Source organism: Kogia breviceps, chromosome 4, assembly GCF_026419965.1.
Source record: "Kogia breviceps isolate mKogBre1 chromosome 4, mKogBre1 haplotype 1, whole genome shotgun sequence".
Classification (NCBI taxonomy): domain Eukaryota; kingdom Metazoa; phylum Chordata; class Mammalia; order Artiodactyla; family Physeteridae; genus Kogia; species Kogia breviceps.
The window spans coordinates 175,909,868-175,926,555 of record NC_081313.1 but is presented as its reverse complement, the minus strand read 5'-3'; the positions used below and the strand labels follow the sequence as shown (position 1 = coordinate 175,926,555).

Here is a 16,688-nt window from a genome sequence, read left to right as displayed (position 1 = left end):
GCTTGGGGGCCTCCTAGCAGCAGCCAGACTCGGGGACGTGGAGCACCGCTCAGCGCCAGCGGTCCTCACACTTGGGTGTTCAAGAATGTCCTGGAACGCAAGGGCCCTGACCCCCCAGCTCTGGATTCAGCAGGTCAGGTGGAGCAGGGCATGCTCGGGGAGCCAGATTGAAGCCCCCGTGCCCTGAGCGCTCTCGCCGCCCCCCTCCCACCAACCCCCTCAACGCCTATGGGCCACTTGAGTTAGAATGAACTACGCCCAGCACCCTGAGGCCTGCTTCCCTGTCACTCTGGCAGGTTGTGCTTGGGTCCTGTGGCCTCTGCAGGTGCTGTTACCATGGCAGCAGGGGGCCAGCCTGGTGGGGGGACCCTGCCAAGCGCCTCTGAGAGCAGAGATCCTGCCCTGCCCTCTGGGGGTGGGGCTGTCGTGGAGCAGAGGGTACCCCTGTGGCACATGGGGGTGGGGGGGTGGGGGGGCTCTTCCTCCTCTTCAGGTTGGGGGCTGGGGTGCGGCCCACCTCTTGTCCATCACCTCCTCGTAGCTGCCCTGGGGCCAGGGCCTGGGCTGGGGGCTCAGGTCAGTCAGGAGGTTTGCGGAGCTGAGTCTCTGATAAAAGCCCGGAGTCTCAAACAGCCACCTGGGCCGACTCCCATCTGGCCAGCTCTGGAGCCATCTCTCTCTGCCTGCTGCCTGCCAGAGCGTTTGTCATCAGGAAGGTTTAATGAATTTCCTCTCAGCTCTGGTGGGCTGGGGAGAGCCGGCTGGTTGGCTGCGCCTCCAGGCAGAATCCTCTCTCACCACCCGTGGAGGCCACAAGGCAGGCAGCAGCCCTGCTGTCTGCGCCAACCGTTCTGTGGTGTGGGGGGAGCCACTGCACCCCTCCAGGTCCAAAGGAGCCTCTGGGAAGGATTGGAAACGAGTACTTGGGGGCGGAAGGGTTTTCAGGGTCCTGCTCCAAGGCACCACCGGAGGATGGGCCTGTGCCTCACTCTCAGCACCAAAGGCCCGGGGAAGGTCTCACTGGGCTCCCAGGCATCTGAGATGTGTGGGGCTGGCAGGGAAATTTTCTCTTTCTTTTGGCCAAGCCACACAGTTTGGGGGATCTTAGTTCGCTGACCAGGGATCGAACCTGTGCCCCCTGCAGTGGAAGCACAGAGTCCTAATCAGTGGACCGCCAGGGAAGTCCCAGGGAAATTTCTGTGTCACTGCCTGTCATTTGGGCATGTGTGTGTGTGTGTGTGTGTGCCCAAGCCTGCATGTGCCCATGTGACTAGTTGGCCTTAGGTGTGTGTCTGTCCTGTGTGACCCGGGGGTCCCCCATCTGGGTGGGCGTGACCTGACCACCTGCCTCCATGGACCTCCCTCTTCCTGTGTCTAGCTGTGCAGCGGCCAAAACCCGACACAAAAGAACATTGCTCTTTGGTAAGCATGCCCCCAGAGCCCACTCAGCATGCATGATTCACGAGCCGTGGCTTCTGTCACCTGCTCCACACCCCTCCTGCCCAGAAGTGAGGCCCTAAATCACAGGCCTTCAGCGTGGTGAAAGTATAGTCTTTGTCACTGGTATGGCACCTCCCGGCCCAAGCTCTACCCAGGGGGCTGGTTTCCACTCTTGCCGTTTTCACCAGCTCAGGCTTCTGTGGCCACAGAGCAGGGCTAGAGCCAGTTACTTCAACTCGGGGTAACATGGGTACTGCCACGGGATGGGCTACAAAGCTTCCCCGATGTAGCCAGAGACACATCCACAAAAGGGGAAGTCAGGGTAAGCAGTAGGCAGCCTAGGACACGTGCAGATGGCACGCAACCCTCACCTGGGTCGAGGGGCAGGGGGTTATTATTTCTTCCCAACCTTGGTTGGAACAAAAGCTACCAACCCAAAAGTATAAGGAGGGCTGGGCCTGCCTCTGTGTGTGTGTGTGTGTGTGTGTGTGTGTGTGTGTGTGTGTGAAAGAGAAGGGGCGCCTGTGGGCATCTGTCTGGTGCCCAGTACAAATTGGAGTAATGGGGTGCAGATGTTCTAAGTGCCCTCGCCCTGTGCCTGTTTTTTGTTTGTGTGTTTGTTTTTTAAAAGCGGGTACAGAGCAAAGTGCCTCTCAAGGTGCTTATCCAGGAATCGATTCTCTTCAATGTCGAACTTGTTAATTTAAATGGAAATTAATTGCTTTCCTTGAAGATTTCTTTAAAAATTGGTTTTAAATGAGTGCATTAGGCAGTCGCATTTATTATTCATTGGTTTCATCGGCAGTACGGCGGCCCCAGTGTCCCGAGTTTCCGGAGATGCCAGCACGGAGCGGAGATGATTTAATCAGGCCATTAATTAGAGACGGGGAGACGGGGAGGGAGGGTTCCTCCCGGAGGAGCCAGTTTGGCCTCCGTGGCCTCAGCAGAGGCGGGCGCGGCAGGGGGTGTTGTCTGGGCCGGCGGGCTGTTTGCACAATGTTTCTGCTGGAGATTTCAGGCGGGGCCGTGTGTTGGGGCGAACGCGGGGGTGGGGAGTGGTCAGCGCTACCTTTGTTCCCGGGCACAGCTTCAGCGGTGACTGTCTCCCCCATCTCCTTGCAGTCTGTCACCCAGGCTACCAAAGATCTGGCTAAAAGAAAGCCTTCATTTTGTTTTTCCCCTTCTATGGCCCCCTCCCACCCCGCCTCAGTCACACTGCCGAGGTTCCTGAGGACTTGGCCTTTGCTTACTTCAGTCTCTTCCCCATGCGCTCACACACCCCTTCCCTTCGTGTCTCTGATACTTGCTAGCTTTGCCTGTCCTTGCCCTCCAGGAGCTGCGGTCCCCGTGCAGGTCCCCACATCAGGGACTATCCCTGCCCAAGCCCGGGCACGGGGTGTGGGTGTGTCCAACGGATGGGCCCCCGTGCACTTTAAGACTTGCTATCTTTTTTTAATCAGCTAACTCAGAACAGGTGCAACTCATACAAAATGATTTTGATGTTACAAAGAAAAAAAGAGAAGAAAAAGGAAAAATTCTGTGTGCTACCCTCTCGTACCCATATTCTTAAAAGCAGCCACATTGTTAAAAACCCATTTAAAAAGTTGCCAGATGGGTCCGTGATGCACCTGTGTGATCAGTGAGTGAAAAAAAACAAAACAAAACAGTGACAAAGAATATTCATTTGAGGCCAGTCTTCAGCGTTGTGATAGAGTTCTTGGTTATTTGGATCACGTTGTTTGGATCAATTGAAACAGCTTTGGATTGGGTATCCTCACCTGTCTTCCCAAAGGGCTCACCCTGCCATTGCCCCCCACCCCCACCCCCCCCAGGCTGGGCTTACCTGTCCCTGTTCACGAAGCTTGTGGCCCGGGACAAGGGGACCCAGCTGGGAAGGGCCTCCAGGCTCACCCTCCACCTTGCCTCTTCTGCCCCTTCCAGACACACAGAGCAGCTGAAGCATCAAATGTCAAAGGTCCCGTTTATTCCAGCAACCCGGAAAGAAAAAGTGTAAATTTAAAAAGAAACATCCATGCACTCAACTCCTTGGGTCGGGAGGAGGGGACGTGGAGCCAGGAGGAGGAGGACTGGGTGGGACGCAAAGAGGGAGGGAGGGATGGAGGAGAGACAGGCAGAGATAGAGAGCTGGAGGGTCAGATCGATCAAAAGATAGAGAGGCCTCAACAAAAAGAGCGAAGTATCAAAATCAGAGCTCAATAAAGAAGAGACAATACTGAGAGAACTCACTGACAGAAATACAGAAGCAGGGAATGAAAGCTGGGTGCAAAGGTGGAGAGAGAAAAAACAGTACAGGAGGGGAGAGGGAGAGAAAGAGAGGGCAGGACAGAGACAGAAAGATAAATTCGGAGGGACACAGGCGGAGGAGAAAGGGCTCCCGTGGCCCTCGTGTGGCTGCGTGAGCGACGGCAGCCCCTAGGGGCCCCCGGCGGTGCTGATGACGTGGAAGAGGGTGACATTGTAGAGCACCTGGTGGCCATTGTTCCAGGTGTAGAGGGCCCGCTCGCGGGGGTTGTAATCCAGCATGGAGATGTGGGAGTACTGGTTGTGGAAGGGCACGTCTGTGTACTCGTAGCTGGACGTGTTGGTGAAGTAGGCGAAGTAGACCTTGGCCCCGGCCAGGTGGGAGTTGGTCACGTAGAGCACGCCACAGATCATGAAGGCCTCGCCGGCACTGCGCTTGGGGTAGCCGGTGTCCCAGGACCGCACGACCTCGAGGCTGTGCGGGTCCAGCCGGCTGACCACGATGTTGCCCGCGTTCTGGTTGGTGGTGTACACGGCCCAGAGCCCGCTCTCGTCCACCATGAAGTCCATGTCCGAGAAGCCTCCCCAGGAGTAGGGGAAGGTGTTATTGTAGCCGGCCCCAGGGAGGCTCCTCTGCACCAGCACAGAACGCGAGCGGAAGTGGTACTTCACCACCACGTTGCTCTGGTACTTGTTGTAGAACAGGGAGCCGTTGTACACCACGTGGCCCGTGCCTGCCCACGGCTGGGGCAGCAGGTGCTGGATAAAGTTCTGGCCTTTGATGAAGTCTCCCAGAGTGCGGAACTCCAGGACCCGCCGGCCCTTGTAATAGCCATCCATGTACCAGACCTACAAGAGAGCCGCTGGTCACTGGTGCACCGCCGCCAATGACCCAAAGGTCCCAGCAGCCACTCAGCCATCACACGGCCGTTAGGGATCGACAGCCACTAAGTGGTCATTACTCAGTCATGGGATGTCCAGTGACCATTCATGACCCGGCATCGTCCCAGTGACTGGGATCATTTGGTCAGGGAGTGCTATTGGTCTCAGACGCTCAGAGGACAGTGCTCGATCCCCAAGAATCGGGGAAATTGCAGTCCCTGGTGACTCACTGGGCCTAGGAGCTCACTGGTCATTGGATATGGGATGGCTAGTGGTCATTAGGCTGCCCTTGGGTGGTAAGAGGTCACGTGAATCCATCGCCCGTGGGAAATTCCTGTAACCACGAGGTGACCAGCAGGAACATCAGCATTGTCTCCGTCAACATCTTGCGCTGTCACCACGGTATTAGCATTTGTGAGCGCCCTTACGCATGCTGGTTATTGGGCTAAGCCTCCTAAAAACTGTAACGCTGATGTTATCATAACCATTTTGAAGATAAGGAAAATTGAGGCTCAGAGACATTAAGGAACCTGCCCAAGTTTCCCAGCTAAGAATTGGTAGAAGCGGGATAGAACTCCAAGTCTGATTTCTTTTTCTTTTTCTTTTTTTTTTTTGATGCTTCGTGGCTTGAGGGATCTTAGTTCCCCGACCAGGGACTGAACCCATGCCCCAGCAGTGGAAGCACCGATCCTAACCACTGGACCTCCAGGCAATTCCCCCCAAACCCAAGCTCTTAACCCCTTGGTTGAACCACCATGATGCCTGGGGGGCCAGTGATCACAGTGGGGCAGTGGCTATTTGCTACCTCTAATCTATGACGCTCAATGGCTGCCCAGTGACCAACATCTGTCACTAGGATAGACACTAGGCAGTTAACAGATGGTTCCTGTGGATCAGAGGCGATAGGCGATTGTGACCATGGTGGCCACCGGAAGTTTAAAGGTCATTGAGTGGTGCTGGTAGGTCCTAGTCCTTGGGAAGGCACTGGTCACTGATGGTTACTTTGAGGTCAGTGGTCAGCGGGAGCTGGTCATTAGTACTAGTAACCACTAGTCTCTGTACAGTCATTGGAGGTCAGCTGACTTATGGATTCACAGGGCTGGAAAGTTCTTGGTCGCTAGACAGTCAGGGGGAGGTCCAAGGGCCCTGGAGACCCTAGGACACTCCGGCCTACAAGATAATCATTGATGTGGAATCGCTTGGCACCTAGGGGCAGCCACGGGCTATGTCTCCTCCCCAGTATAGGTTCTGACCCCCTGGTGTGGGCACAGTCACTCACCCGGCTATCCGCACTGGGGGCCATCGTGTCAGTCATCCAGGAGCCGAAGCGGGACCCCATGGCCCGAATGGTGATGGGGTTACTGACCCCCGTCAGCTTCCCACAGCCTGGGAGGCAGGAACAGGGGGGAATGAGGGTGGAGGATGGAAAGAGCACAAGGGAGGCAGGGCGAGGACGAGGGAGTGTGATCAAACTGAAGAGCTGGGAACAGGGCTGAGGAAAGATCCAGAAATCTGGTCCCGAGGTGGAGTTAGGTTGGGGGTGAGGGACTGGAAGTGTAGGGTCAGGAGCATTTCCAGCTCCTGGGTCTATTTTTGGCCTTGGGTAGGGAGGTCAAGGGTCAAAGTTTCGAAGTTAGAGGTCAAAACCATGCCCTGGGCACACAGGGGGTTTGGGGGTTGGGTGTGGAGGCCAGGGGTCAAGGTCAAGCATCAAGGCATACCCAGCTTCTGGGCACAGGCGTGGAGCCGGGCCTCCAGTGCCATCACCCGCTGCTGCAGGTCCTCGTATCCGTAGGCGCCCATCTCCTCCTGGATGGCTGCAAGGCTGCCGGAGAGATTCCTCACCTCCTCCCGCAGGCGCACAATGGTCCTCATGTCCGCCTTGTACTGCTCCAGGACCGAGCTCAGGGGCAACAGCTCCGTCATCCTGCCTTTCAGCTCCTGCTCCCAAGGTGGATCCATTGCTGATCCCCACCCCTGACCAGTGACCCGGACCTGAGCCCAACCTTCAGCCCACAGCGTCACCCCTTATCTCTGATGCACATCTGGCCCTTGACATTCAGCCCACGCTGGACCCTAGATCCCAGCCAACACTGGGTCCTTCCCAGATGTGACCCCCACTCTGGGAACGAATGGGCACCGATCTCAATTCTTCTCTTGACCTCTGACCTGAACCCAGAAGGACCCACCTGGAAGCTCTTGGCCGAGAGGGACCCGTCGGCCGCCCGGAGCCTCGCATCCAGGCTCCGCATGAGGGTCTCCATGCTTCGCACGTACTGGAGGTCACGGTACGTCCGCAACTCGAGGACCTCCATGGATTGGGAGACGTTCTGAACCTAGGAACTGGGCGGGTTAGGGAGAGCCACACTCCTGTCCCCGTCCCCGGGATGCCACACTCCTGTCCCCGTCCCCGGGATGCCACAGACAAGACCTGGCGGAGCCAGAGGCCAGACAAACACCCAACCAACCTTCTCCTCCCAGCCTTACCGGCAACCTGACCTCCCAATGACACGCCCAATCCATCCATTGGCTACTAGTCAAACCACCACCACCTCCCCCCTCCCCCCTGCTCTCCCTGCCTCCACTCTCAAGCCTCCACAGAGCAGCCAGAGTTTTCTCTTTTTTCTTTTTCTTTTTTTTTTTTTGGCCACACTTCAAGGCGTGTGGGATCTTAGTTCCCCGAGCAGGGATCGAACCCAGGCCCCCCGCAGTGGAAGCGTGGAGTCTTAACCGCTGGACCACCGGGGAAGTCCCGAGAGGGAGTTTTTCAAAAGGAAGATTGGATCACCTTCCCCTGCAGGCCCTGCGAGCTGGTCCTGCCCCTTTGCCTGCCTGCTCGCCGTGTTCATCCACTGCAACCACCAGCCCAACTCCGCTCACAGAGATTTGAAGCTTCCTCCCTCCTCAGGGCCTTTGCACTTGGTGACCCCTCTGCCTGGAGCACCGTTCCCTTTGTCTTCACCGCTGGCTCCTCCTCATCCTTCACGTCTCAACTCCAGCATCACCTCCTCAGAGTGGCCTTCCCTGATCGCCCTGCCTTAAGCAGCCACTCACCCTCTCCTCCTTACGTGGTTATTTTCTTTCCAGCCATGACTACGACCTGGAACATTCTTATTCATCTGTCTCCTTTAGGTGGGATCCTCAGAGGCAGACCCAGTGTCTGGCTTGTCCACCGCTGAATGCTCAGTAAATACTAGATGCTCAATAAATACCTTTAGGCTAAATGAGGGAACTGAACTTCCCCTCGCCCTGACCTCTCCTGATCCAGACCGAGGGCCCCCTAGCTCCCACCTCCACTTGGCTAAGTTGAGTTCCTCCCGGCCAAGGTGAACTCAGAGGCAACACTGGATGCTTATTGAAATACACAGACTTTCCTGAACCATTGTTCACGTGACACTTGGAAGTTCTCAGAAAGCCAAGAGCCTGATACCCATCCTGGACGCCACAAAACATTTCTATGGTCACGGTCAACAATCAGGGGACACCACATGGCCATTCCGCACTGTTGGGGAAAGCAGTTCCGGTGTCACGGGCAGGGCAGGATCCTACAGAGTTAATGGGTGGAAGACTCCAGTGCCAACAAGGGTCTCTTCTGTCCTCAGCTTCCTCCTCTACGGGATGGCGGTGGGAGGTGGCTAGTCCCTTTCAACACCGACATCAGAGGTAATTAATGGGCAGCTCAGCCGGGTAGTGGCAAGAGACAGCAGTCGGCCTCTTAAGGGCACCGAAATACCCTTGGGGATGTATTGAATGGGGACCAGTTTATATCAACCACAATCAGAAGGGGAAGGCATCTTTCTGTAAGTCTCTTGGGATGGAGGGTGAGACCCTTCTCAGCAGGTGAGTCTGGCTGAGTGCGTGGTGGGGCCAGAGCTCACGCACCGAAGACTCAGATGCTGCCGCTGGGGTTCTCCTTCCCTGTCCCCATACAGCGCTCAGCTTCTCCTCCACAGAAAGCACTCAACAGATATTGACCGAAATATCCACCTGGAGGGGAGCCAGGCCATCCACCAGTTCTGAATAATCTGCGTGGCTAGATCTGGCCCCGGCTGATCTGGATGGGGGCAGAGGGCAGGGTGGGAATTGGGAGGTTTCCACAAGGGAACCTGGAAGGTTCTTACCTTCTCCATCAGCTGCCGCAGCTCCCGGCTCCGGCCATCGCGGGAGCAGGTGCTCTGCGCGGGGATCACGGCCGTGCAGATGCATTTTCCGTCGGGAGCCTGGGCCGAGGTGTACAGCTGCCAGCCTTCCTCTGGGCTTTGGAAGAGGGTCTGCGGGGAGGTCGGGGTCAGAGGGTGGGAAGGAACCCAATGGGGGAATCACCCCACCACTCCTGGGAGAGAAAGGGGGCCCCGGAGAGATGACAGACGTCTTTTGCTGGACCCTTGGAATGTGCCAGACCATGTACTAAGTGCCAGACGTGTGTGATCCCAATCCCTCCTCAGGGAGCCCCATTTTACAGATGATAAGACTGAGGTATGAGGGGTGAAGGAGCATGGCAAGGAATTGTGGGATTTGAGCCCTTCCAAAGAGGGGAATGCATTCTCTCAAACGCATTTGAGCACGCATGCAACAACGTCTCCATAACCGCCATTAGAACGTAGACCCAGACTCCTACCGACCCTCACACCTGAACCTTCCTCTCTGCTTCTCAACCCACAGTGACAGATGGGCTCTGGATAGATCTTGGGGGCCACCAAGCACAACTCTACTATTGTCATTCCCCCTTCTCCCAACCCCTGTTCCTGAGAAAAGGCAGGGTGATGGCCAAAGGGTGACAGACTCCTCACAGAGACCTCCAAGCCCTTGACTAGAAGGCGTCACTTTTAGACTCCTCCTAAACTAAACTTCAAGTCAGTTGAGGCTGCTCAGAGAATTCAGGGATCAATTATGGCTGTGCTTCCCAAACCAGGCTCCTTGGAACCCTGGGAATCTTACCAGGCATGCTGGGAAGAGGGTACTCTGAGGTCAAATATGTTTGTGCATTGCTGAGTGAAATGAGTCTCTTTCTTTCTTTTTTGGCCACGCTGCGTGGCTTGAGGGCTCTTAGTTCCCCAATCAGGGATCAAATCCGGGCCCTCAGCAGTGAAAGCACAGAGCCCCAACCACTGGACCGCCAGGGAATTCCTGAAAAGAGTTTCTTTAATGCAGGACTTATCAGAACCTTTGACATGCTCACGTTCATCAGGGAACTGATGCTGGTTGTTCAAGTTTTTAAGGGAGGCGTGTGTCCTATGGCTCATGTTCACCAGAGCCATGTTTTTCCAAAATTATTAGAAAATATCTAGTGAGTGCCTATTCTGTGCCAGGCATGGGCCTGGGATAGGGACTAGGAAGAGAGAGACGAAGAAAGAATATCGATTGCTGCCCATGGATGTGGAGGAGACAGACGTGAATTATGGAATCCTGCCATTACTTTTAGAACTATATGCTGCAGTGAATGCTACAAAGAAAGTGCAGAGAGTAACAGACCCTCCCAGGCTAAGGGTCTCAGAGGAGGTGCCCCAGGGGAGGGACATGTAAGTTGAACTTGAGGGATGAGTGAGCCAGGAGAAGGGGAGAGAGGAAGGGACACTTTTGACACACAAATTCTGACCAATATCTGGAGGGATTGGAGGAACATTGTTCAAAAAACATTGAATCCTCACTGGATGGAACGTGTTGGGCCCCCAGATCAGGCCCCCTTGCGCTTCCCCAGCACGTACTGGAGTCAGTCACAAGTCCCAGTCCTTTTGTTTTTAATCAGGGCATGGTGGTCTCATTTGTTCAACAAATATTTGTTAAGCTCCTACTGTGTGTCAGGCTCTGTTCTGGATATTGAAAACATAGTAAACAAAACACAAACACAAAAGCTCATCTAGGAGTTACATTAAAGTGGAGAGCAACAGAAATAAACAAATAAGTTAACACCAAGTATTTAAAGGGTGATGAGTGCCATAGAGAGAAGTAAAGCAGGGAAGAAATGATGGAGGATGCTAGGGTTGGGGGGTGGTTAGAGATTGCAATTTTAGGGGCCCTGGGAAGGGCTTACTGAGAAGGTGTCATTTGAGTAAAGACCTGAAAGAGGTGAGGGAGGAGCCATGAGGATATCTGGGGAAAGATGTTCCAGGCAGAGAGAACAGCAAGTGCAAAGTCCCTGAGGCCGGACCATGCCTGGTATGTTTGGGAAACATGGAGGAGGCTAGTGCGGCTAGAACAGAGTCACCGAGGGAGAGGTTGTGCGGGGGTGGGGGAGATGAGGACAGGGATGGGACAGGACAGCATGTGCAGGGCCTTGTGGACCATGGGGAGGACACTGATTTTTGCTCTGAGTGAGGTAGGAGCCAAGGAGGGTTCTGTGCAGAGGATGGACAGGACCTGACTCGGGTGTTCACAAGCGCCCCCTGGCTGCTGTGGGGGGAACAGGCTGTGGGTGTGAGGTGGCAAGGGTGGGAAACCAGGGCAGAGGTGACTGCAAGTGTCCAGGCAAGCGATGATGGGTGGAAACCGAGAAGATGGGAAGTAGAAGATGCTGGTCCTATCCAGAATGCACTCCTAAGACAGAGAAGAAAGTCTGATAAAACCCCAAGTGTTTTACAGAGAAACAAAGTTTCACCATCATGGATCATTTGCACAGCTGCTACTTATCACCCTGCAGAGGCTGTTCCCATGAGCTGTAGCCGAGATAAGCCAGGCTGTGAGTTATGAGCAATCCCAGAGACTCCAGCTGTTGGCCCACCTTTTTCTCTCCCACTCAATAAAGACTTTTTTTTTAAGCTTATTGGAATGTGAGCAAGTGATATCACTGTACACATGAGCCTGACGCCTCCGCTAATTTATAAGGAAAAAAAAACCATTCATAGGTGCCATCTGAAGCTATTGTAATCAGTCATTCTTTGAGCCTTATGTACACACGTCGGAGGTTGAGGGAACCCCTCCTTTACAAGTCCATGTTTCCCCGGCGGAGGAATGAAGTCACCCACCTTCCCAGGCTCCCTTGCACTCAGGCATGGTGCGGGAGGAGCCCACACTCCAGCCTTACTGCAGGGCGCCCAGGATCCCCCACTGCCAAGGGCTTCCTCGGGTGGCCGGAGCCCACCCCGCCTTTGAACTGGGCAGGCAGAAGCACCTCCCACCCGGAAGTCCCCACGGAGTTCGTGATAAATACCAGCCCTCTCGCCTCTCCAGTGGGAGAACTGTGGGGTGCCTGCTGCCTGCAGTTTCCCAGAGGATCCCATGGGGATCTGTGCTCCAGGTGCCTACAGTGGCACCATTAGGCTGCCCTGCCTGGGTTTCCGTCACTTCCCATCTCCCTTTCGCCACTGGTTCCTCCTGGGATCACCTCCCAGCTAAGTATTTGCGCTCAACTCCTCTCATCCAGCTCTGCTCCTGAAGAAGCCTGACCAAAACCGAGAAGGATGGCCTAAGACAAAAAGGGTGACCCAGAGGGGGAGGGATAAACTAGGAGGTTGGGATTAACATAAACATACTACTCTATATAAAATAGATAATCAATAAGATCTGACTGTATAGCACAGGGAACTCTATTCGGTATTCTGTAATAACCTGTATGGGAAAAGAATCTGAAAAAGAATAGATATATGTATATGTATAACTGAATCACTTTGCTGTGCACCTGAAACTAACACTACATTGTAAATCAACTATACTCCAGTATAAGATAAAATTTTTTTAAAAAAAGGAAGAAAAGTGATTCAGGAATGCCTTCCCCTTTGGTTCTAGGAGAATGCAGAACTAGCTTCACCTTTTTTTATGACAAATACAGTTCTTAAAAAACAAAAACAAAAAAAAACAAAACCATGAACTTGAGTCCAAACATCTCCATCTGTGCTCCCCTGGCTCTGATCCTCAAGCAATTTGGATAGAACCCCCCCCCGAAGATTCTCATTTGTGCAGAGACAAAGCAGCCCGGTTCAACATAATTAACATCCCCTTCCTACATTCTGTAGCGTGTCCTTTGAAGCAAACAAGCCATTTTCTCTCAACACACGAAATATTGAATTGTAAAAGAGAAGCAAGATTTAAGTGGCGCAGAGAGAAGGCCTCCACGGCTTTCCTAAAATAATTGTCTGCGTTGGACGCACCTCACCGGAGTGTTCTCTGCAGCAGCGTAATTAAATGCTCGGGGTTTCGCTGCCAAATCTAAGCACGGCAAAGAGCCTGAGTTTTGTCCATCGGGTTCAAGTTCAAATACACAGTCAATTCATGTCCTTGGGAACCCATTGGAATGTGCTGGAAGGCTCCGTGTTTGACAGTCCAAAGGCCAGCTCTACCAGACTGGGTTTAGCTTCAAACCAAAGTCACAAATTCTCAGAGGTCACAGTCCTAGGGATAGAGAACGCCAATAACTAAGGGAAATGTTTATAACAGCAGGTGTGAGAGCCGCGGGGCTCTTCCGGTACAGACACTTCTGATCCGGTGGCCTGTCTCACCTCACATGTATATATGTCCCTGCCACTCTCTCACTTTGTCCCAGCTTACCGTGCCCCCTCCCCGTGTCCTCAAGTCCATTCTCTAGTAGGTCAGTGTCTTTATTCCCGTCTTGCCCCTAGGTTCTTCATGACCATTCTTTTTTCTTAGGTTCCATATATATGTGTTAGCATACGGTATTTGTTTTTCTCTTTCTGACTTACTTCACTCTGCATGACAGACTCTAGGTCCATCCACCTCACTACAAATAACTCAATTTCGTTTCTTTTTATGGCTGAGTGATATTCCATTGCATATATGTGCCACATCTTCTTTATCCATTCATCTGTCGATGGACACTTAGGTTGCTTCCATGTCCTGGCTATCGTAAATAGAGCTGCAATGAACATTGTGGTACATTACTCTTTTTGAATTATGGTTTTCTCAGGGTATATGCCCAGTAGTGGGATTGCTGGGTCGTATGGTAGCTCTATTTTTAGTTTTTTAAGGAACCTCCATGCTGGTCTCCATAGTGGCTGGGATTTTTCAAATGTTTTCACCCAGGCTGCTGCCCCGATTAAGCAGCAGTCTCTGTAACAGGTCCAGGATTGACTGAGTACAAGACACGCAGGAAAAGTTTTTCTAGCTCTCGCGTCCGGGATCATCAGTTCAGCCTACGGCTCCGTCACCTACGTCTTGGTTCAAAAAACAATTCTTAGGGCTTCCCTGGTGGCGCAGTGGTTGAGAGTCCGCCTGCCGATGCAGGGGACATGGGTTCGTGCCCTGGTCCGGGAAGATCCCACATGCCGCAGAGCGGCTGGGCCCGTGAGCCATGGCCGCTGAGCCTGCGCGTCCGGAGCCTGCGCTCTGCAATGGGAGAGGCCACAAAAAAAAAAAAAGAAAAACAATTCTTGGTTCTTCCGGGGTCCAAGGGATTGCTACAGGATCCCAGGGGCAGCCAACCATTGAGCACTGGCTATTGGGGATTAGCAAACAGGAATAGAGCAAGCAGCTGCCTCTTAATAAGTCAAGGATGTTATTGCGTTTGAGGCTGGATAATTTAATCAGGAAGCAGAAGTGGCTTGGGGCTCGTATATTTATTTGTTGGCTGCCTTGTTCCAGAGAGGACTGCAAGTGGTTTACAGGGATATGTAAAATACCACACGATAGGGCTTCCCTGGTGGCGCAGTGGTTGAGGGTCCGCCTGCCGATGCAGGGGACGGGGGTTCGTGCCCCGGTCCGGGAGGATCCCACGTGCCGCGGAGCGGCTGGGCCCGTGAGCCATGGCCGCTGAGCCTGCGCGTCCGGAGCCTGTGCTCTGCAGCGGGAGAGGCCACAGCAGTGAGAGGCCCGCGTATTGCAAAAAAACCCAACAAAACCAACAAAAAAACACCACACGATAGTTCCAATTAAATAGGAGAGCAGGAATTAGATATATCTGGAGGGTGGTCTGCCAATCCAGAGCCAAGGCCTTAAGGTTTCTTTAAGGTTTCTGCATTTGTATTTAACCCAGCCAATCTGAGTCTAAGAATTTAGCCCAGGGAAATCATGTGACAAGCACTCAATTGCTACAAGAATGCTCATTAAAGTGCTGTCTAAAATTGGACAACTGGAATTTTTTTCCCCTCCAGTCGTTTGCCAGTAGGGGCATTGATTTTCAAACTCTACAGGGGGTAATACTATTCAGCCATTAAAATCGGGGACTAGCAGGGATTTTTATCCCCATCTTCAAATTTACCTTCTAAGTTTCCTCCAATAAACACGTATTGTTCTTGTGAAGTTTTTTTTCAGTCCGTTTAAAGTTTTGTGGGTTGTATTGTTTTTTTTGTTTTTTTGTTTTTTTTTGGTAAGGAAGAGAGAGAAAAAGTGGGGACAGAGCCAGAAGTGAGGCTAAGAAAAACCCATCCCTTAAAAACCTGAACAACCAGCATATGGTTAGGCCATAAATTTGGCTTCAAGCTCCTCAGCAGCCAACTCAAAAAGGGAAAGCTGGTCATTTATGCGGCTCCCAGTGTCCCGAAACAAAAACACACCAGATGCTCAGGAGAAAACTTAACTATTTTTAGTACCAAGAACAGGCAAGGATCTCTCCCACGGTCCTCCCAAAAAGGAGTCCGTGTGATGTCACCAGCATCTTTCCAGACAACACCCTTACAATGGAAATGACTCGTTTCTTCTGGATGTTCCTTCTTCCTCCTCAGCTGGTAGAGGAGAGGCATGTGGTTAAGAGCAGGGTCTGAGGGTCAGGCTGCCTGGGTTGATGGCCCGGCTTGGCCACTTACTTGCTGTGTGAGTTGTTTAACCTCCCTGGGCCTCCTTGTGCTCACCTGTAAATTGGACACGATAATTTGTACCCACCTCACAGCGCTGCTGGGAGGCTTGAATGAGTCAATACTACACACGTGAGAGGGGACTTCCCTGGTGGTCAGGTGGTTAAGATTCCACGTTCCCCATGCAGGGGGCACGGGTTCAATCCCTGGGTGGGGAATTAAGATCCTGCGTGCCGCATGGCGGGGCCAAAAAAAAAAAAAAAATACTATACTTGTGAGCAATGCGAACAGTCATCAGCATGTAGTAAGTGCTACAGAAGCGTTTGCTATTGTTATTATTATAACCCTCGTGATGCTCTAAAGCCAATTTGGTAACTTCCTGAAGTCCGAATGGTTTGAATTTGATGCGGGCACTGAACTGAGATGATCTGGAAGAATGGGTGAAAGTCCATCGGATTTGGGGCTGAGAATGCAAGATGATGAGAAGTCATAGCTGGACGGCAGTGAGAGAGAAAGAGAGACAGGGAGAGACAGGGTGTCGAGTCCTACCAAAGACAGACAGAGACACTACTCCATCCTACTCGCCTCGTGACTCGGCCAGTTCACTTTCTGGTCCTAGTTACATCTCCCTGATGCAATTTGGTGGAGGGGAGTCCTGTTTCAGTGTAACAGGGAACCAGCAAAGCTCATGGGACTTCTCTTGCGGTCCAGTGGCTAAGACTCCGCACTTCCACGGCAGGGGGCGCGGGTTCAGTGCCGTAGGGGAACCAAGATCCCACGTGCCACGCGGTCCAGCCAAAACAAAACAAAACAAAAACCAACAGCAACAAAAACCAACAACGAAACCCCAAGGCTCACACGGCCGTGTTCTCTGCGGCCCATCCTCTAGGCATCCTCCTCTTCGTTGAACACGCCATGCTTTTTCCCACCTTCGGGTCTTTGCACTGGCTGGTCCCTTTGCCATCAAAACTCTTGCCCCATCTCATGGCTGGGCTAACTCTTCCCCATTTCTAGGGCCCAAGCATAAACGTCTCTTCCAAAAGCAGCCTCCACTGTCCCTTGCCCGTGTTACCCACTTCTCAAGGCATCCTGTGCTTTTTTCCCCCCCTGATACTTGTATTTCTTACCGTACGTCAAGCCTTGTTCTAAGCACTTTGCATGCTTTAACTGACGGAGTTCTCACCACGGCACTAGGAGGCAGGCACTGTCATTATCCACCTTTGAGAGGTGAAGAAAACTAGGGGAGAGAGGGCTCACATCTCTTGCCCAGAGCTTCACAGTCTGTAAGTGGTGGAGCTGGGATTTGAACACGGGCCACATGGCTCCAAAGTCTACACCACCATGCCGCACCTCCCTTGTTCTCCTTCAAGCCCTGATCGCCCTGATCGCAACGGCCACTGAGACCTCTTGGGTGTGACCACTGGC

The 16,688-nt window shown here is 53.1% G+C and overlaps 1 protein-coding gene across 2 annotated transcripts in view; it reads right to left on the bottom strand.

Moving 5' to 3' along the window:
* Positions 1-3,402: 3,402 nt before the first annotated feature.
* The window catches only part of OLFM2 (olfactomedin 2), a 63,517-nt gene continuing 50,231 nt past the window's right edge, over positions 3,403-16,688 (bottom strand). For both annotated transcript variants that reach the window (XM_059059827.2, XM_059059825.2), the window contains exons 2-6: positions 8,706-8,855; positions 6,774-6,920; positions 6,306-6,525; positions 5,864-5,970; positions 3,403-4,551 (exon numbers count right to left, since the gene is read on the bottom strand). In XM_059059827.2, the coding sequence (XP_058915810.1) occupies positions 3,874-4,551; positions 5,864-5,970; positions 6,306-6,525; positions 6,774-6,920; positions 8,706-8,855 (1,302 nt within the window). In that variant the 3' untranslated portion in view covers positions 3,403-3,873. The remainder of the gene's footprint in view (positions 4,552-5,863; positions 5,971-6,305; positions 6,526-6,773; positions 6,921-8,705; positions 8,856-16,688) is intronic.